This window comes from Acanthopagrus latus, chromosome 3 (assembly GCF_904848185.1).
Source record: "Acanthopagrus latus isolate v.2019 chromosome 3, fAcaLat1.1, whole genome shotgun sequence".
Taxonomy (NCBI): Eukaryota; Metazoa; Chordata; class Actinopteri; order Spariformes; family Sparidae; genus Acanthopagrus; species Acanthopagrus latus.
The window spans coordinates 11132689-11154267 of NC_051041.1; the positions used below are offsets into that span (position 1 = coordinate 11132689).

A 21579-nucleotide genomic window follows, 5' to 3' on the forward strand; every position below is an offset into this window, starting at 1 on the left:
AAACTGCAACAAAAATCTTCCTTTTTCTCATCTTTCTTTCTTATTTGTTGTAGTAGTAGTCCTAGTACTCTTCATAGTGCTCAATCGCGTAAGTTGAATCCATCCAGTGAGATAAGCCTTTATAAGAGTTAATCTGGAACTGTGCTTAGATGAGCTGTGGTTATACATTTGAGAGAAAACAAACATGATATACAGCTTCAGATGAAGTATAAATAAACAAAACTGAAGGTGTGTAGATCTGTTCTTGTTGGATCTGAGGACAAGCCTACATTTACATTAAGATTATAATATTTTTTAAAGAAAAGCGGCTGAGTGATGAACAGCGATAAACTGCACCAAGCTGTTTTTTAAGCTGGAATGACATATTCAGAGCTAGGAAATAAAACAGTATTGTTTTTGTTTACCAAAGCTAGATTTGAGCAAATAATCCTCAGGTACTCTGTATACTGTATATAAAGTCTCAAACTAAAATTATTATTTGTGTAAAAGTGTGACAGCTACACACCGAATCCCAAAAAGGTTGGACGCTGTGTAAAGCATTAGCCCATGGGCCCCACCGTGGGTGGCCCTGGTATCAAGGATATTACTAGAGCCTTTTTGTTTTGTTTCATGCTTTATACACCGTCCCAACCTTTTTGGAATCAGGGAGGTAAATGGAGACTACAAGAAGGTTTTTATTTAAGTTGGTCTGTGTTTCTCAGGCCTCTTTTTGGCCATTGAATAACTACTCCCAATACATCATCAAAACTTGCATATGCAAGTGGAGGTGACTCCACCCACAGAGCAGACTCAGGTCAGTTTATTTGACGTTTTTAGGCATTCTGAGATGTAAAATTATCCAGCAAACCACAAGCAAAGAGCAGCTTTGTGGGAACCCATAACGTACATTATTACATTTTAATGTCTTGTTTTCTATACATTTGAGCCTGTGTGGAGTCTGGCAGCTTTCTGGGTACCGAAATGATGGACCACAAAATTTACATAATTAGGGTAAGACTTCAAGGGTATGTGTGTGTGGCGATAATGACAACAGTACAATTATCATTTAAATCTACATTGACCAACTTTATTTTTTAATTTTTACGGTCAGACAAAATGTGGAACTGGTGAAAATAGAAATTCTGATACCAACATAATTATTAACTATGAAACATGTTTACAGAGTCCCAAAACTGAACCCAGTCAGAGCCCAACTTAGCTTAGGTTTGCATAAAAGTTCACACTTGCATAAAAATCCCTGTGTCACTGTTTCCTGTCTCTCCTTTCTTGTCTTAGATCACAGGCTCAATAATACCTCATGCAGGACTACAAATCCCTACTGACCCTGCACAGTGACCTTGAGTGCATGCCCCGAAAACATCCTTTTCTTAAACATTTTACAATGTTTGTTACTACAAATATCAAGTACTTCTGAGTGTTAAAATTCCACTCTTAGCAAACAAAAAAGACCATTAAATAAAATGATCGTTTACGATATTTATATATAAAAAAAAATTCCACAGAGATCAAAGTCAATACTCCAGTAATAAATTATGTATTCTCAAGATCTCCCAAGAATCCATAAATTGATGGCTTTTTGTCAAATGCATAGACTATTTTCTCTATGGGAGATGAATACACTGACGCAGAACTAAAATATAAACATACTAAAACAAACTTGCAAAAAGAAAAACACATGAAAACAAACTGGAAACGAGGTGACTTTCAAAAAAACGAATAGTTCAAAGTCTGTACAGTAGCTTGACTGGTAGAAGTAAGTCAGTAGAAATTGTTTACGCTACAGTTTCTACTTCTAAAGAAAAAAATCACAGCATTAAATTGCTACGTCACTAGCACAATGTGAAATGAGTGTACATGTTTACACCATCTTTCTGAGAGGAGAAAAAAGGACACACTGTAGCATTTAAAAAGAATGAAAAAGCAGGACATCATGTTTTATTGTTAACTGGTCATTTTGACACTTGTTTGAAAGACTGGCTAATATGATGGCCACCAATTTAGGTCTATTTCTCTTTTTTTTCTCATAGTAATTGATTGTCCTGGACCTTTGGTTTGGCATTAGCTATGGATTTGCAACTAACATTTCGCGATAAATTATTAATTGCTTAGTCTAAAATGTCCACAAACAAGTTGAGAAGTCACAACAACCTAGAGTCCAGTGTGACATCTTCTAATATCTTCTTTTGTGTAACCAACAGTCCCAAACCCCCAAACTTTATGGTGGTAAATTACAAAGAAAAGCAACAAACCCTCATATTTAAGAATCTTGATGAAGCAAATGTATGACATTTTTGCTTGAAAATGATTTAAAAACACAAGGATGAGTGTTTTCAATATTTATCCTGTTGGCAAATAGTTTTCTTTTGAAATGAAGTAAATTTAGTCACTGGAACTGCAGATTGTAGCAAAAGATAGAAGATGGTTGATGCACTGATGCCCTTCAGCACTAATGGATGTGGCTGTATTAGAGAAGTAAGGCTACAACAATCAATTGTTAATCTGGAATTCCAGCGATCCTCAAGTGATGTCTTCAAATTGCTTCTTTCATCAAACACAATCCCAAATCTAAAGACACTTATTTACTTTCATAAAAAGCAAAGAAAAGCACCAAACGATTAGTCGATTGTCAAAATAGTTGGCAACTAGCTTTCTTTCAATCGAATAATCGACAAATCAACATCTCTCCTTAATGTACATCAAGAGGGAATTCACGCAAAGAAATTCCAATCATCGTGTGATGGAAAGAATCTGTAGTATTTGCATAAACGATATACAGAAGGTGTCTTCTTGTGATTGTTTGCTGAGGAAATTTGAGATATCAACATGCAGTGTTAGAATGACAACAATGACCAGTGCATCCTGTTTCCCTGCATGGGAATGGGATAATGAGCTCATAATGCTAAAGTCTGCATTTTGCTCCAATTAAACCACCCATTAGTTCATTACAAATGGGACCATGACTTTGTTCAGAGAAGCTCTGCTGGTTAAACTGAAAAGAAAGAAACTATCTGAGCACTTTGCCTGATTCTTCTGTATTGATGACAACTTGGATCCCAATTTTGAATAAATCTCTGATGATATTGGACCTGCAATTTTTATCTAAGTGCCTTGTTGCCAATGGCATGTTCATGTGCTAACTGTAAACAAAAAAAGTAAAACAGTAGTGTAGCCCATAAAGAAAACATATATAACGAGGTAAAAGTGAAGTAAAATGTTCAGATCACAGTTGGAAGTGGCATCCAGTCTTAAAAACAATAAAATTTGGTGATTCTTCTTGCTTGAGTCTTACCATTCATTTTTTCCACTGCTGTCTGTGGGCCTTTAGCCAATATGATGACCTCATATGATATCCTCTTTATCCCTGCCAACGTAGCTTCACATTTAATTTCCACCTAGACTGCCCTCCCCCCCGCACCCGCTAAGTATTTATTACATTAAGCTCAAACAGTTCTACCTCATATCCATAAAGGAAATCTTCATGTGTGTTTTGGTACCTAAAATATCTACACTCTTAACAAACAAAAAGCATGCATAACACTTCAAATGAAACAACCATGTTACAAAATAATAGTCCACCTCATTGTTTTGCATATATTGTGCATTATCCAGTGCCTCTGTCCTGTTAGGAGTTATGGCTGGTTCCTTTGAAGAACAGCAGGCCTCTTTGTTCAGCTGTATCGATGCAGGCTGGAAGCCAACAGGAACGTGACGTATGTTCACGTTCCTTTATGGAGAGACCCTGAGGAGGAAGTGGAGCGGCTGTTCACCTGCAAGACACAAGTGTGAGGCACACCAGTTAGATCCTTTCTAACCCTTCTAACGCTGAGAGGGAATTTAGATGTGTGTGAGTGAATAGTGTATTTGCCCACTGTCAAATGGAATCATAAAGTTATGATTGTTTTATGATGAGTTTTATTTTGTTCAGCCACCCAGTAACCATTCAATGAGAATACTGAACAGGAGATATAAAATAGTGAGATACATACTCAATGACTATTTTGGCAGGATATTTTTAACTGATGAATAACAACTTAAATCCCTAATTTAAACATTATTCTGTGAATATTTATATCTTTTTAAACTATTAAGTGTCTCAAATAGGTTTGGGCTAGTACTTTTGAGACTGGCTGTTTTTTTTGTTTTGTTTTGTTTGGTTTTTTTTTGCAAATGTGTGTCACCCTCATGTTAAAACCCACTCGGCAACAAAATCCTTGCTCTTTTGAAACCTTGAGTGAATAATAGTCGTGACTTCCAGCGTGTCCTCCCACCTAACCAGTTCTGGTCTTTCCCATGGTAATAGTACCATGATTGTTGTAACTAACACTTTCTTTGAGCGATTGTTATGGCCTATCATTCATTCATGAAGACATATGTAAGAAACTTTTTGGAGTGAATGCCACTAACACTACTATTGTTGCTTAGCCCACTTAGCTAACATTTCTTAAGCCTTGAAAATGCCACCGATGCCTCAGTTACTTTACTTAAGCTAGTTCACAGACCACTGTAAGTAATGACCATGCACTAGTTTTATTCTATCATTTGCAAAATCGGATATGCACTGATGGCATTTCAGCAACACTGCATAACAGTTTTACCACTGTATAGAAACCTACTCAATTGAAACGACAAAACTATGTACAGTGAGTTTTTTACATATATATTTGGACCCAAAAATCTTATTATTGTTTCATTTTAAATGTATTAATTTTGTCCAATTGGGTTAATGATCTTAATAAAATATAATTTAAATATACTTGTACAGTATGTGATTAAGGAACACCTAATAGTTTACTGACAAGATGTCACAAATTAATATCAAAATGAAGCTGGTTTACTTCTTGAAAATGAAAGTTTAAAAATGCAAAGAAACATGTAAAACATCTACTATAGCAAGAGCTAGGTTCCAGTATTACTCATGAGCATCCTTCAGTATTATCCATATTAGTTTTTTGTGATCCTCACCCCTACAGACTGAGATATTGCCCATCTTTAGTGTTTAAAAAGTTGCCCACACATTACTCCAGGGGAAAGAGGAGAAAGCAAGAACAGTTGTAGGTAGCATCAGGGTGGGCCTGACTGACAGGCTGATGACACACCATATGGAGATGCTGGGCGAGTTTTACCCTGAGGGGGACAACAATGTTTTTTTATTATGTGTTTGCCTCGTCCCTGTCAGCCTCTCTTACGGAAACGAGAAGGAAGAGACAGCCAGGTTGTGGAAGTTGACAGCCGCGCACGCAAACACATGAAAACACGCAGACGCATGTATGCACAGAAATGACACCGACACAGACAAGGTGCAGACAAGAGAACAGGTCCTCACAGTTGGTGAAGACGTACAGTACATACTTGTGAGGGAGAGAAGGACTTTTATGCTGTTCATAATTTTAGAAGGTAAATTGATGGATCACGTTCAGACTTCAATTAGTTGAGTACAACATTTAAGATAATAACACTTCAAACCCACCATCATTAATAAATGACACATTTCTAGTAAATTAAACTTTAGTTAACTTATTTCACTGTTAACAATGAAATGATATTTTTCATTTATTGCTCTTGTTAATACTGTCAGCTGCAAGTTTTTTATGGACATCCACATTTTTTTTGTAGATGATTTACACACTATTAACCAGAAGTTGCAACTTCACCATAAATAATTGCCTAATAAATATAACTTTAACTATAAATGTACCATTTATTAATGATGGTTGCCTATAGCAAAGACAGGATGAAGGTTTGTTCACATTAGTGATTCTTTCCGCATTTTTCCCTGGAAATTGTTCAACAGAGGTGGTAAACCACCCAGATCTCATCTCAAACTCAATTTTGTTACTATATGTTAATTAAATATATGGCATCTTTTGTGTGAAATAGCATCTCAGCCCTTTTTTGTTTACATTAATGTTTCATTTCTTAAAGTGTGTTCAATTTGTATGTTGTGAGTGAAGGTGCTACTTAGGGCAGTGTTGCACAGCTTCCCTAGGAAACACAAACATCGTTTTACCCTATGACACATCTGTGGAAAATGTTGAGATCAGTAAGAATAAGAATTGTCGAGTAATGGACAAAAATGTTTGTGAGATCACAGTGACCTTTGAACACCAAAATCTGCTCAGTTCATCCCTGAGTCTGAAAACTATAATACCAGTGGCTGCTGCAAAGAGAACATACTTGTTTGGAAGCTTCAGAGGTGGAATGGACTTCTTTCCCAAAATTTCCATTTAACTGCAACAGTGCTGTAAAATTGAAGTATAGAAAGAGTGAATATTCATTCATTCACATTCACTTCAATATTCATCTGCCCGTTTACAGTAAATTAAACTAAAAAACAAAGCTCCTCCTCACCTTGTGGATCAATCCTGGGATCAACAAACCCCCAGTGCTGGTAAATAGCAGCCAGTTCATGGGGACTGTAGTTTTTCAAGAGGCTCAAAATATCAATGTCCATTGGCATTTCTCCTGCCGATTCATTCTTTCCCTGAGCAAAATGTAGTGGTTCTAAATAAGCTTTGTGACCCCACATGTTCATGGCAGCCCAAAGTTCAGGACCCTTAGGGCCCGAGGAGGAGTCACATGACTGCCTGCGGGCATGGGGTCTATCTGCAGCTACACTGGATGAAGTCCCGCCATGATTTCTGGCCAACATAAAGCCCAAACCCTCCTGTGGGAAGTTTGCTTCCACTGCGGCTCTGTGGCCTCTGTGTTTGGGGCTGCTAGTAGGCTGGAAGCTGGGGGCACTCTTGCTGTGCACAGTACTGCTCGATGAAGTAGCTTGAGGGGTACTGGAGCTTTTATTTCCACCCTCATCTGCCTGCTTATGTCCACTAGACTTCTTTTGAGGTAGTCCCATCCTCCCACTAGACTGTGTACCATCTGAAGAGCGTGACTGATGCTTGGACTTCGGAGCACCTGATTGGGTCTTGGGAGCTGAGTGTTTGCTGCTGCTTTGCGAAGTGGAACCTGGAGCCTGTGTGCGCTGAGTTCTTGGTGCAGGCAAAGCAGGGCAGTCCTTGCCTTCGAGGAATGGAGGAGGCCCTGTGCGTCTCCACTGGGTGCCACCTGCCTTTAAACTCTTGGGGCTATTAGAGCAGGGTGCCCACTTGGGTGCCATGGAGCTGCTGCCATCCACCCTGTGTGCAACCCGCTGATGAATCCACAGCACTTCAGGGTAGGTGGTAGTGTGGGTGCAGTACGGGCACTGATGTCTCACTTGGCCCTCTGTTTTTACTGGATCATCCACAATGCTTTCTCCTTCACTAAGGGGCAATGAGGACAGATTCAGGAGACTTCCCGCATCATTAGTAGCATGTCCCTGCCCTTTAACCTCATTTGACTTTTCAGTTTTAATATTTGACTGTGCCGAGCCATGGCCAGGAGTGCATGTGTAAGGATTCCAGAATGGCTGACTGAGCAACATACTCCTGTTTCTGAGGTAGTCCATGTATCTTGAGGCTTTCGAACCACTTTGGCTAACATTGTCCAAAATGGTGCTGTGTTTGCTATAGGGACCCAGGAGGCCCCGGTGCTGCCGGTGCAGGTGAGACCTGAGTAGTGAGGCGTCGACACTTTGGAAATCACAGTGCTCGCAGAAGAATGATTTCTTATCTGTTGGTGAGAGGGGAAAAAACAATGTAAAGGACATATGACATGGCGTTAACATCCGTGATTACATTACACTAGCAGGAAAAGCATTGAAACAAGTTGAAGGCCCTCAGGGGTATGGAGTCACACCGCCCAAAGGACAGACTGCAAAAAGTTAATTTCACAAGATCATATACAGCTTATAGATAAATTGTTGTTTTATTGCTGACATTATTTTCACCTCTTGGTCTGCATTAAATTAATAGGTTAGGGTTCTATCACATCTTTAAATATTTACTGTACAACCTTTAACAAACATGAATGAAGCCTAACCTATATATTGGCCGACTGCAGATTAGTGCTCTGATTTTCAACAAGGGGGTCATTGTAAAACGTCTGTTTATGTCTACATTATATGTATAAACTGTACGAATATTGGTAAATTTTAGTATCAGTTGGGCTCTAATAAAAATTGCCCTACTATAGAATGACACCTACTCTGTCAGTATACACGTTACAAGTTTGAAATAAAGCATGTGAGGAGATTTTTAAAACCACCAGAACTCTGGTTGACTTGCGAGCTACATAACATTGTTGTGTTTATTTATGCCAACAGCCAAGAAATTGTTTGAACTAATTCAAACATTTTGAGATGATCTTTTCCTTACAAACCTTATAAAGCTAGGCAATGGGTGAGCATTTTAAAGTATTTTTGTATAAACAAGAAAAACTACAGTTGGTGTATTTCAATTATACAGTCACTAGAGGTCTCTCTTTTCCACGGTAAATTCTTACTGTGTTATACACTGATAACAGTGGTTGAGTATTGATTATCCACACTTCCACACCTTGCAGCAGTATCAGACTTTTGGCCTGTCTATACTAAACCAGCAGTTTTTTATCAGAAAGCACATCTGAATATCAAATATCCTTTGATTCCTTCATTAAAACAAAAAGGGTGGAATATCCCACAACTGTCCCCAGCAAAAACTGAATGAGTAACTGATTCAATTTTCAGGGAATTCAAACAGTAGTCTGATCCAAACTGTTCCTCAGATATTTTAGTGTGGTATGGCTTACCCTCCTGGCCTTGGCTCCTGGAGCTGTTGGTCTGTTTAGGTGTGGCGTGAACATCTTTGACTTTCTTAGTCTGCAGTGCCTCATAAAACGCATGACCAAGCCCGTTCAACAAGACACGATCCTTCTGGCAAATCCTCTTGTCACCACCTTTAGCCTGAGCCAAGCTATTTGATGTCCGATCAAGTCCCGTGTCACCCTTCATCTTCTTATTGTTGTTGCCGGAGGTGTCGATTTGCTTCCTCTTCTTCTCCTGCTTTAGGGGTATGTACTCGCCCTTTTCTGTGTCGTATGCCACCTCAGCATCTGCTAGCCTCTCCTCCCATCCCAGACACTTCTCTGTGACCTCCACCAATCGTCCCTTTGTGACCAACTGCCACGCTTGGTAACTACAAATGGGATCCAGTTCTGGGATTCGCTTGCCAAGGCTCTTTTCCTCAGAGGTTTCCCTAGGCCCAACACGTGTGAGGTTCAAGGCTTCCAAAAAGTTCCTCTTTGCAATGTCCGGCTCAGGGGCTTCAACGTCTTTCTCTGTTGCATTCTGTGTCTGAGTTCGGCTGTGATTGAGTTTATGTAGCTTCTCATGTAATCGCAGTGTCTTGCGGTCCAAGAAGAAGTTACCACAGCCAGCACAGAGCTCATAGAGGCACTCTTCATTTATTAGCGATGCTGGGTCCTGAGGAACTCCATTTATGGTGGCAGGCAGCTCATTGCCTTTGCCACCTCTTAGCTGAGCTTTGACCCTATGAATGCGCATGTGACTTTGGAGGAACCATGCCTGGCGGAAACGGCGTCCACAAATCCGGCAACCATGATCCTGGGAGCTGCGGTGCCTTTTCATGTGATTTTTAAGGAGTGCTACCTGAGGGAAAACCTGGCCACAGATGGTGCAGGTACAGGACACACTATCAGCCTCATCATCCGGCTCAACCACATTTTTACCCTTCACTTTTTTCTTGGTTCCTTTCTTCTTCACCTTTCCGTTAACCGTATGAGCTTTGTCGGAGTGGGTGACAATTTCCGTGGGGTCAGGAATCTCAATGTTATCCTTCTGCTCTTGATCTCCATCCACGTTCTTGTCACTGAGGTTATGGCTGAGGAGACCCAGTTTATGGCTTCGAATGTGGGCCTTCAGACTGCCCTTCTGAGCCGTCCTGTGCTCACAGTACGGACATTTGTACGGCTTCTCCCTTGTGTGTCTCCTCATGTGTTGGGACAGAGAGCTGAGAAGGGGAAAGCTTCGGCCACACACTCCACAGGTGTGGCCAGAGGTCACATCTTCCTCTGTCTCTGCCTTTATATTAGCTTCGGGTTTTTGTGAGGCATCCTCCCTCTCTTCTGTCTCCATTACTTTTCCTGGAGCACCAGTATTTCAAAAACCGCAGCTGTGTTAATCGATCCTCTTACTGTGCAAAGATTATCTTCCAGCAGTTAGTAAGTTCTCAGAATGTTCATCAAAAACTTGCAAAACAAAGATTTAGTGTCCATCCTGGATTTTTGAAGAGATGTTCTTGATCAGGTTGCATATCTCTTGGGCGAGTACACCTATAAATAGAGAAGAAATTAAAAAAAAATGGTTTTGTAGAATTACACCTATGATCCAATTTCACAAAATTACTTCAAAAATGTCAGATATTAGGCAATCACTAATATATAAGACTGAAACCATTCTTAAGGGGAGATTATTATACAGCTCAGCCAAAAGGTTCAATAATTATGAATTAAAGAAAGAGTCATTATCTTATTAGGATAATCATGAATATTCTAACATTAGTAACTTCAAGAAATGGTCTATTTTACTGATGAATAATCCCACAGTTTTCTGCTTTATTTTGAATTGCCACAAGGGGGATACAATATTAATTTTGTTCCTTGACAGGATGACAGGAAAATGTAATAATTTTAATGATTACTGGGATAACATTGTGAATCAAAACTATTTTGGCCCAGATAATCGTGACAAGAAAATATCATATCGTCCCATGCCTAGTTCAAATATTTAACAGTAAAACATTTTAGATCAACAAAACATCTATAAAACATCAACATGCCAAAAACATACAGTCCTCAGAGCAATATATACCACTATTTTAAACTACGTGTAAAAGCTGGAGCTTAGCAAAGAGCATCAAACTGATATTTAGTTTTGGATAAGGTGGTGACATACATAAAATGTATGAACTATATATGGTGTCGAATCTACAGATTTTAGATGTTTAAATCATTAAACGGTGACAATCTCACCTAAAAAAACACACTATTTTGTTGTCCCTAATCAAAGAACTTCCAGATGGCCGATATACTTTCCCTGTTCAAAAAGCTGTCGGAAATCACATTTCTTTGTTCCTTATGCTTGCATGACTGTAAATAGAACATTTCCAGCGATGCTATGAATACACTAACAGTGAAAGCAGAAGTTGCCTATGTTTAAGGTAGTTAAACCTACAAATCACAGACTAACAGACAGCCCACTGAGACCATTTGCATCACACAGATTTAGGAACAACCTTTGTCCCTTAGTGGATGAACGATGGCTGTCTGTGCATATTAGAGCGCGGGTCAGTGTCTCAACATGCGTGTGTGGGTCGGTCCTTTGGTTTCCTATGCCTAAATTGAGTGTGTGAGGTGGAGCATGAAGAGATGTATTCATTCCTGGCCAGCCAGGATGAGCCCTGAGGGGCAGTCCACTCTAATTCACGATCAATAATCCATTATCAACAAACTTGATTTTAGAAGCTAACATACAGGCACACACAACCTAGATTCTAGGGAAATGCTCACATTAGATTATGGGTAAAGGTAACAAGGTGCATTTCTAAATGTTACTATTTAAATAATTAGAAAAATATCACAGAATTAAACATTCATAAATCTGAGGGAAGGGATCTCAGCGGCCAGGAAGGTAAATTTGATATATGAGCCTCTCATAGTTAACATTTGATGAAGAAAACCATCCAGGAACATAAAAGACATTTTTTTAATCTACATGAAAACTAGCACAAGGCTTATGCACAGTCTGTTATGGTTAAACATGTTCCTTAGGCAAACCTGACTATTTGTTAGACTGTTAATAGTGAAAGAAAGTTCTCTGTGGCTTGTAGCCAGCCAGGCAGTCAAAAGAAAAACCTGCTATTGTGTCAGCCGCACCAGAACTGTCACATCGCTTCATGTCTGGCCCTCCACCCCTCATTGGGGGGTCGAGAGAGGTATTGTTAAAGCAAAGAGGCCTGGGCCTGCATGTCACTGTCTTCGAATACATGTCTGGGCAAAGAGGCGGCACAAAAGACGACTCTTGTTTGTCTTGTCAGTCTTTTGAATGTGAGGAAAATCTAGGTGCACACATACACATAAAGGCTAGAAAAAGAGATTGACTCTGGTATGATTTTCAGGGGACAAGACTTGTCTCTCTAATTATCTGTATCTGCATCCACGGTCGCATCTGTCTGTATGCATGCCTGCCTGCCTGCTCGCGGTCATGTGTGCTTATCCGCTCACGCTGGAATGGGTGCTGTATGTGGAATATGGGAGGAGTTTCTGGGCTTTTTCTGGACATGGCAGGTGTTTGGTAGGCAGACGCCGTCAGATTAGTGCACGGGCAATGTGGCACACTGTCTCCAAGAGGGGGGAGGATGTGCGAGAGAAACTGGAGGGTGGCAATTAAGGGGTTAAGGTTAAGGCGAATGTAATGAGTTAACACAATGGGGATAAAGTCAGAGAGCTGAGGGCAACAGATGGGAATAAACAGGCCATCAGTATGGAGTGAGCCACCTCTACAGTATGAGCTTATGCCATTGTCAAAGCAGCCAAAGTGCTTACTTAGTGTGTGCTATATATTTGCATCTGCAATATCCTACTTTGGCTCAATCATAAAAGTCAATTGTGGTGTTCGTTTTAAGTGAGGAATACATTAACTGCATTTCTAACAACAAAAATGAATTTTATAACACATTTAGTGTTCTGTCTTCTCTTTTCCACCTCTTCTGCTTTCATCCCATAAATACTGAGAGTCCTTTGGTGGATCTGTAAAGTAATGCAGATAGCCAAACATGTTGCTCCAGGGCTTAACTCATTTCTTTTAGAATCCCTCGCTCCCTTTTTCTCTCTCTTTTCTTTGGCAGATGAATAGGCATGTCCAGTCAGCTGTCCTCGCATTGATTCATCCTGACGTCCCAACCAGCTCAGCACAAACTCCCTATGGTCGGGCCACTGATGCTGAGAGCCTGTGTGCTGTGCTGTGATGTGTGTGTGTGTGTGTGTGTGTGTGTGTGTACTTGCATGAAAATATCCACTGTCAGTGTCGTGTGTGTGTGCGTGTGTGTGTGTGTGTGTGTGTTGCAACGCCCGTGTGCCTGGTTGCTGCACTGAAACTGTGGGTGTAATTTCCTGCCAGGATCTGGAAATAGCTTTTCCCCTGAATTCACTTTGCAAGATACAAAAGCATCCCACACACCAAAATCCTCAAATACCTTCCTTTTTTTTGTAAGTAAGAAATGTCCACTTATAGCTAATATAGGCAAAATTCTGCAACCCCATGACTGTGCACGTATAGATGCCTGTGTGAGTGTGTGCGTGTATCTGCTGAAGTCATCCAAATATTCCCAACAACCAGCAACAAGCCTGTGCCAGCATACCCCTGACTGGAGATAGCATGTGACTGTCCTTATGCTAGTGTTCAAAGCCATAGTCACTCGCTAAGCCTCAGCTCCCATCTACTGTTTTGTGTCCAATAATCCTGTCTGTTTCCACCACCTGCAACACAACTGAGGCATGAAACTAAACTAATATACAAACTGAGTAGATTTAGGTGAAATACAAAGAAAAGCGGCAAAAATGGAAAACCCAAGTTCTTTGAGGCCATCTGTTCAAAACTATGCATATTGAACTCTATATGCATGTGCATTTTTCAGGGCCGATGTATAATTAAGGACACCATTAAACAATATTGTGGACCACATATACAGCAACAATGAAAATCTAAGTGTCCAACTTTAAAATAACCAGTGACAGCATGTACCATTGTACAAGAACAATTTTAGTTGCTTGTGCCTTACTTGAATATTTCCATTTACTGCAAAATTTTACTTACACACCTCACAACATTTTGGAGGCAGATATTGCACTTTTTACTCCAGTTGAATTATTTGATAACTTAAGTTACAAGTAAAGCTACAGATTGAATTATTAATATAAAATAAATCAACTCCTATGAACAACTATTATGTATTATTGTAGTGTATATTATGCATATTGTAGTCAATTCCTACTGAGAAGTTACTGCAAAACAAACCAATGTGTCCGGAGCCCTTAACAATATCTTAATGCATATAAAGGTAAAATGCAAACTCCAAAAAACTCTTCAATCATCTGCTTTTTCATGTAAATCTTTTGTATCCGGTGCCGGAACACATAAATTCAGCTCCGGTTTGCAAATTGACCAGTACTGTACCTAAAAGACCAATAACACCTGAGCAACTTTCTGATATCTGTATTCCGTTCTCACTCAAGTCATACTGGAATTCATTCTCTTTGTGAAATAAAAACAAACAACCTGACAGTAAGCTATACTGCACACCTGTACAGAATGGTTAGGATTTTTACCCTTTACTTGTGTTTTGACTCAAGTATGCAGAAAAAGTGTTCTCTGCTGATTCACTGCTGATGCAGTTGAAGATGACTCCTTCCAGATGTAGAGGAGTCGACTCATGCTCCCAGGTGCTTGCATAAGATGACATGTTTAATGACTAGCGAACAGAAGTAAGCATGCTTCACGTAACATTCAGGTCCAGTTTACCTTCGAGTTAGCAAAATAATCTTCCGTTTGGAGCACACAAAATGGCTAAAATAATTAACTTTCGGGATGTGATCCCCCCCTAACCACTAAACAACCACGTTAGAGAAAGTGCTAAACAAAGAAACAGAAAATGAGTCATAGGAACTAACAAAAGGGATGTCACTCACAACTAACAATCTTTAACTATTTTCCTAGCTCAGGACACACACTCCTGTGTTATACATGTTGCCAATATAATGAGCGCAATGAGACTTTACTTGACTTTTAACTAAGTGAAAGTCTTCAAGACCGTTCCTAGAACGGCTATACTGCATGAACAACAGTGAAGCAGCACAGTACTGTGGGCGAACAGCCTAATGTACCTAAGAGATTAGACAGCCATGAGCTCAACAGTCACAAGCACGGACAAACTTGCGCACATTCGTGCCCATCCCCCTCCTTGTCCAACCCTCCACTCGGTTACACAACATATACAGGGATTACTCTTCATAGCATGAGATGAGCTGCTCGATGAGTGGCCTTTTATCGTAGATGCCCCTCAGTGCTATGAAGCACACACAGGGAAGGGGACGTGACAAAGAGAAGAGAGGTTCCTGGCAGAGATTGTACCTGTTGTGGAAATTTGAAAAACCTCTCAAAAAAGAAAAAAAAAATACACATGATGAGTTATCATGCGATGAGATCTCTAATGCAGATGTCAAAAGCTATCTGACAGATGCCACTGAGAGCAGAAGGGATGTGATTTCTACAGACACTTACAAATGACTCTTGTGATTTTGCCGTGTATCACTGATATTAATTTATCTGCTCTGGTAGGTCTGAGGATCCACTATGGACCCACTCTCTTTTCAGTCTGGATTGGCTAGTGTGGGAGACACTGGAGTATAATCTGCCGGTATTAACTTGCTCTCTAAAAAAAGCACTCTCGACAGGGATTAGATTATCATGGCAAGGTCAGTTCAGACTCGCTCTGTCTCCCTTTATGTCCCTCCATCACTCTGCTTTCTGTCTTTTAACTTGATCGGTTCTCCTGACATCTTTTGTGCGACCTGCTACCTGTGACATGTGTAAATTTTAACACTGTTCATTTCAGTCATGCCCAAGTATAGATCATCGTGCCAGGGCAGAGGAAAATATATCAGATTAACAGAGATTAATTATTGTATAAAGGACATTGCAGTACAATGCTTTGAGTTTGGCTTTGAAAAAAACATGTCAATGATTTCAAATATAAAGGTTAACATCATAAATTCAACGCATGAAAGTGTCTTTACTGGTCTTGGGGAGTACGACCCCACACACATGTAATCTGACAAATTGCCTCCAGTGATTTTACTCAGTGGCAAAGTTGCATTGTGGGTAATGTATGCATCAAAGAACAGGAGAAGAATGTGTGTAACACAGAAGGCGATACCTCTAGTCCCGCTGTACTGATTTTTAACATGTGATTACAAAAAGTGTCATATGAGTGCAATGCTGGACCAGTGGGCTGCTTTTTAAAAACCTGGCACCTATATTACCCAGAATGCAATTAAGCCACTGAGACACATTTTCTATCAGATTACATGCAGATTTCTCTGGAGCCACAAAAGGCTTTATACTGCTTTTTTCACAAATGCAGTATTTCTCCCCAAGATGTGTAAACACACTTCAATGTGTAAAGTTGGTGGCGTTCCTATAACTAAATGATTACAGTGCTGTTTAAACATCTTCAGTGTGGGCTTTTGACTGATTCATCTCAAAGAATTATAACACAAATGTTACACTAAAATATCTTAAAGGGTAAAAATTTGGTAATAATTTCTTCACACACTAAATGTAGTGTAATTCTCCTTCTGTGTGATAATACTGCCGTGAATGATTTGTATATTTCTCCTTGGTTAGCTGGAAAATAATCTGGCATTGCTTTTTTCCAAATGCCAAAACTAAATACTTGCTGTTTTTTTTAAAAAAAAGAAATAATCATTTAACTTACAGCAAAATCTCACATCTAAGAGCGGGATTGCTCTTTTGTGACATGTGGATCTTCATCAATGCAGATCAAAATTCACAAATAATAAAGGTACTGCTGATTTGTAGTACAGAACAACATGTGTGTAATTTCCTGCTATGATTAAGGTAAGGATTGAAGGGTAAGGCGATACCTGCTTAGCGATTTTACCCTAGAGCAAAAGAATGACAGCTGGCAGCAGGGTCTGGATTAGGTTTCCCATAGGGGTATTGCATCTTTTACACCACCGCTTCTTTGGAGTAGAATGGGCCGATAGTAACCTGACTCCCTCAGACCCATCCAATCTCGTCTCCCTCTGTCTCAATGGGGCCAAGCAGAAGGGATCTGTGGACGCCTTACTCATCCCTCCCATCTTCCATCTGGACATTTTGCCGGTGTTTGCACTCCAGTTCCTCCACTGGAGACTTAAAGGGCAAGTTCTTTATTCTCCCCAGTAACCTATTTGAGTCATCACAAAAACATATTCAGTACCCACTTCTGCTAATTTTGTTTTGGTTGCCATTTGTTAACAAACTCAGGATTAGTGCATGTCATTAAACCAGTCCCTTACTTCCATTCGACTACAATCCTCTTTATTAAAACAAGCAGTATTTGAATTATCAGTGGCAGGTGCAGTGAAGTAGATCCTACAGTAAATGTTTTATTTTCCCCACATTTAAAACATATCTGAGATAACCATTAATATTTAGTTATATTTTGATGGTATCTACTGATAGATCCAAACATAAGTAAAGTGTATGCGTAATTTACATTATTGATTAAAATGAAAATGTCCTCCTTTTGCTTTTAAATTGCCAGAAAGTAGTGAAAAATGTCAATTACAGTTTATTGCCATCCAAGTTCACATAAGAGGTTTGAACCTGAATCTCGCAATATCTTCAACAGTCAACAGATCCGACTTATTGTCAGCACAAATTAAATCTTTTTTCTTTTCATAGGATAATACAGCAACTGTGTATATCCTTTCTTGTTTTTTCAGAAGATATTTTTAGTTCTCCCATGCCCATCTGGTGAACAGATCACAGTCACTTTATGTTGTTTTAATATTATTATGGGCCCTGAGGTCCAGGTAGCTTGAATAACACACCCCATGCAGACAAAGACGACATGGAAGAGACAGCTAGCATATGTTAGAATTGCACTGAATTCAGTATGTGGTCCATCTGTATGCTCTGCTGTTATTAGAGGCAAGAATGCACGCTCAGCAAGACTGTGCACATTTACAGGTATGTGCACACAATATTTGAGAGGCAGATCTCGATACTTTGCAGGCTTGTGGCCCTGTATAGTAACATTAAGTCGTATTTCTTACTGCTTGAAACAAGATATATTAAGTACTGAACATGCTCACGTAGACATAAGTTTAAAACCCTGGCAGTTAAAGCAGTCAAGAGCTTTATATTTGCCATGATAAAATGACATTTATGAGACATTGGTGGGAATGGATGACATACTGTTTTCAAGAGGAACTTTACTGTTGTAAGAGCTGTGCCTTACTGGCAAGTCTGACTTTTTAAGCTAATAGTTAGAGCTGCAAAGATTAAACAATTAATGAATTAATTATCAACTATTAAATTCATTGACAGCTATTTTGATTATTAAGAAATCGTTTGAGTATCTCTTAAAAATAAATAAAAACAAAAATCCTAATTCTTTGATTCCAGCTTCTTGAATTTGAATACTGAATACTCTTGTTTCTTCACTTCTCTGACTGTTAGGTTGATATCGTTGGGTCCTGGACAAAGCAAGGCATTTGAGGATGCTGTCTTTCTCTCATTTTCTGACATTTTACAGAACAAACAACTGCTTGATAAATAAATAAGAGAAAACAATTGACAATGGACATAATTGTTGGTTATAGCCCTTCTCAAATTTGGTTTAAAAAAAAAAAAAAAAGGAGGTACCTATACAAAATATTTGGGATGTGAGCCTTCATCACATGCTGCTTTTTTAACTGCTTCACAATGCATTCACAGGAACAACAGCATAATGACTCTGACCTGTTTTGATCCACCTAAATCTCCTGAGGTTTCCCTTAAAGTACCTCGCTGCTCATTTACAAAGCAGGCATATCATTTGTTGGGATCAGACATCCTTGTAATTTCTTGTGGTTATTTGTTGTTTAATACATTTAATTAAAGCTGTTAACTACACCAAATGGGGTATCTTTTTGTTGGTGATTTTGAGACTTGTCTTTGGAATAGTCGGTGTATTTGCTCCATTTTCTCAATACTGCTCTCTGTAAGCACCTTAATGGGGTTTGGCATTGTCCACTTGATTAATTTTCAAACTCTGAAGCCATACTTTTGTTGTTTTCGTTTGCCCCAAATTACGGAAGGCAAAATGTTTCAGCCCATTGTCACTCGACACGAGGGAGCTGCCCAAAGTGGAGATGGCCTTACCCCTCACATCTTCCTGTCTGCTCTGTCTGCTCCCCTCCCCCCCTTCCAGCAACAAGCCCCTGTCCAGACCCCAGTCTCCTGACCTAATCTGGATGATTAAATCATTTTTCTTTAGCACAAATTTTGTCCCCCCGCTACTCTTGTCTGGTCGTCACCACACACCCTCCCCTATTGATCGTCATACTGAGAAGATTACCCTAATAGCTGGGATTACCTCCCCACATGTTGGTTGGCCACATACAAGGGGGGAGGTGGGGTGGGGAGGGATTGGGGGGTGGTGGTTCATGTTGAGTATGATGTGCAAGTGTGTGTAAGGAGGGTGGTAGGGGTGGAGGAGGAAGAAATACAAAAAAAATCTGTGTTTGTTTATTGTCTCTGGGCACTTGGAACATAAAAGAGCTTCGACCTCTATCTTGTCCCGCAGCCTGAGGGATGTAGTTAAGACTTTTTGAGCCGACAACACAATCTTTAGCAGAGAAGATCAGTCATGAGACAACAGACAAACAACACCCCAAAGGACCTATTTGACACGTATTTGCCCTCCTGTGCTCATGACTCTGAACATCCTGGGCTTTAGAGGCCAGTGGCTTAAAACAATCAGCTGATTTTGAGAACCCTTTCGGCATTTCAGCCGCCTATCAAGCCATAATAACAAACATCCATGAGGATTTCCTGCCTTTCTGCACGTTATGTCACTGCAAACTACATTTAAAGACTCCACCTTGGGCTGTGGGGAACTTGCATTTCCCACTATTTCTGACTTTTTATGGATTTACTAGGCTGCCCAACTGTTTACTAACCACCTTTCAAAGCCACAAGCAATGATAACAATAACTGGCCATCACAGCCCCCCTCCACATGTTTCACAACAGCCCAGTTGGACATCCCTTGGTTGGGCTGCTGCTGCCTCTGCTGCTAGCTGTGAGGTCTTTCTACTTTACTGTTTCTAACAAGTGCCAGAGGTGCAAGCAGCTAGAAATCAAGATGTTGTGCCCACAGAGGCAGGCGGGCAGAGAGAGAAAGAGACTGGAGGCCATTCAGAGAAAAGGAATTCCGTTAATCCGCCGCTGATCCGGTACAATGGCAGCCTTGTTGTCTGTCCCGTTTTGCACTCACTTACCACAAGTTTGCGTGCGTTGACAATGCTCACTAGCAGCTGCGCCGAAACCGCAGGAGAAGATGCTGATAATGGCGCTGTAAATGACGGCGATAACGAGGTGGGTGAAACGTCGTTGTCAGGAGACTTATGTCAGTCGCTAGCAGTAAGCCTGACACGAGATTCACAGGACTTGGCCGAGTGTTTGTCGATAACTGACACCCGTATGACTGACTGAACAGCCCCACGGCTCGCTGCAGTTAACTTTCGCTTCAAAAACTCCCTAAAAAAACCATAGCAGCCACACTTGTACAGAACTGCAGGGAGAAACACTCTTTTGTTAGTTAACCGTCGTTTAGCTTCACTCCTTACCTTGAAAGAGAGAGGTTGTTAGGCGGCAGGTCGCTCCTCCTGAAGGAATCTCATCACCAAACAACAGCCACAAAAAAAGAAGCGATGGCGAACTGACAGATTAAATCGGGACGCTGTTGGCGGGGTTCACCTCCTGCTCCTCCGCAGCCTTCAAACTTCACTGTTGTGTCTCTCAATCACAGCGGTGCACCTGAACCGCAGTCCCGTCCTCCCCCTCCGCAGCAGCAGCAGTGGTTGTTGGGGACATGAGTGACGCGAGAGATAACGTTATTAACGTTAATAACACGGGCGGCTGATCTCTGCGTGCGCGCGCTCTGCCCCATTCACCGAAGTGACCGGAGGGCGCGCGGGACATTTAGTTTAGGGACTGACGTCAGGTGGCGTAAAAATATAAAGGTGGATGTCCTCCAGCAGCAACCTCTGTTAGTGGTTTACAATGGACACGCACAGACTAAGAGAGATTCAAGTGAATCATGTGTGGAGGTGAAATTATTAGTTAACGGCTTTTGACCAAATTACTGGATTTGCTTCCCTTTACTTTTTGTTTTAATTTTTCGAGTCATGTCTTTATTAAGACTATTATTAGATTATTAAGGCATGGGGTGAGAAAAAAAATCAGAGGAGGAAGTTTGTTTTTTTATCATGCACTTCAAGAAAAAAGTCGAAATGTACAGGATAAATTGAAACACAATTTCGGGAATAAAGTCCTATTGTCTTGATTAAAGCAGAAATACAATTGTGTGAATAAAGTCGTTTTGTCAAGTTTAAACTAGGAATATAATTTTGTGAATAAAGTCATATTGTTGAGAATAAAGTTGAAACAATTTCGTGCATAAGGTCGTAATTGGGGGTATAAGGTACAAATATCATTTTGTTAATTAAGTAGAAATACAATTACGTGAATAAAGTGTTGTTGCCCAGATTAAAGTAGAAAAACAATTTCAGGAATAAAGTCCTATTGTTGAGAATAAAGTAGAAAAACAATTTTGCAAATAAGTTGAAATACAATTTTGTGTATTGGCAGAAGTCTATAGTGCTCACACTCTATGAGTAGCACAACACGAAAGATCCATATATTTTCATAGCCATGAAGTCGAGCTTTTTTTCACTTCAAAACACCCCTGAGCAGCTTCCACAGAGAAGAATGAGGCTCCACCCCCAAGGCTGTGTCCAGATGTAATATAACATCTTTGGTGCAAACATCAACTCTCCAGCTAGCTGCATGGCTATCTGAGCTAACAAGCTA

The 21579-nt window shown here is 40.2% G+C and overlaps 2 protein-coding genes across 8 annotated transcripts in view; one reads left to right on the forward strand and one right to left on the reverse strand.

The window, feature by feature from the left end:
* The window catches only part of LOC119016610 (relaxin-3 receptor 1-like), a 68525-nt gene that overhangs the window by 20937 nt on the left and 26009 nt on the right, over positions 1-21579 (forward strand). The window lies entirely within an intron of this gene.
* On the reverse strand, positions 1039-20670 carry LOC119016609 (zinc finger protein 516-like). The gene is made up of 5 exons (XM_037092580.1): positions 20334-20670; positions 8665-10206; positions 6349-7608; positions 6175-6239; positions 1039-3767 (listed from the first exon to the last, which is right to left on the reverse strand). The coding sequence occupies exons 2-5, from the start codon at positions 10007-10009 to the stop codon at positions 3717-3719; spliced, it is 2721 nt and encodes a 906-aa protein (XP_036948475.1). The 5' UTR covers positions 10010-10206; positions 20334-20670; the 3' UTR covers positions 1039-3716.

What these genes read in the sequence shown, in the direction of transcription:
- LOC119016609 (XM_037092580.1), bottom strand. Translation starts at nt 10,009, where the DNA reads ATGGAGACAGAAGAGAGGGAGGATGCCTCACAAAAACCCGAAGCTAAT. An exon ending in CAGGAGCCAAGGCCAGGAGG is followed by an intron (nt 7,609 to 8,664) that starts GTAAGCCATACC and finishes TCTCACCAACAG; the next exon opens with ATAAGAAATCATTCTTCTGC. An exon ending in TCCCAGGATTGATCCACAAG is followed by an intron (nt 6,240 to 6,348) that starts GTGAGGAGGAGC and finishes TCAATTTTACAG; the next exon opens with CACTGTTGCAGTTAAATGGA.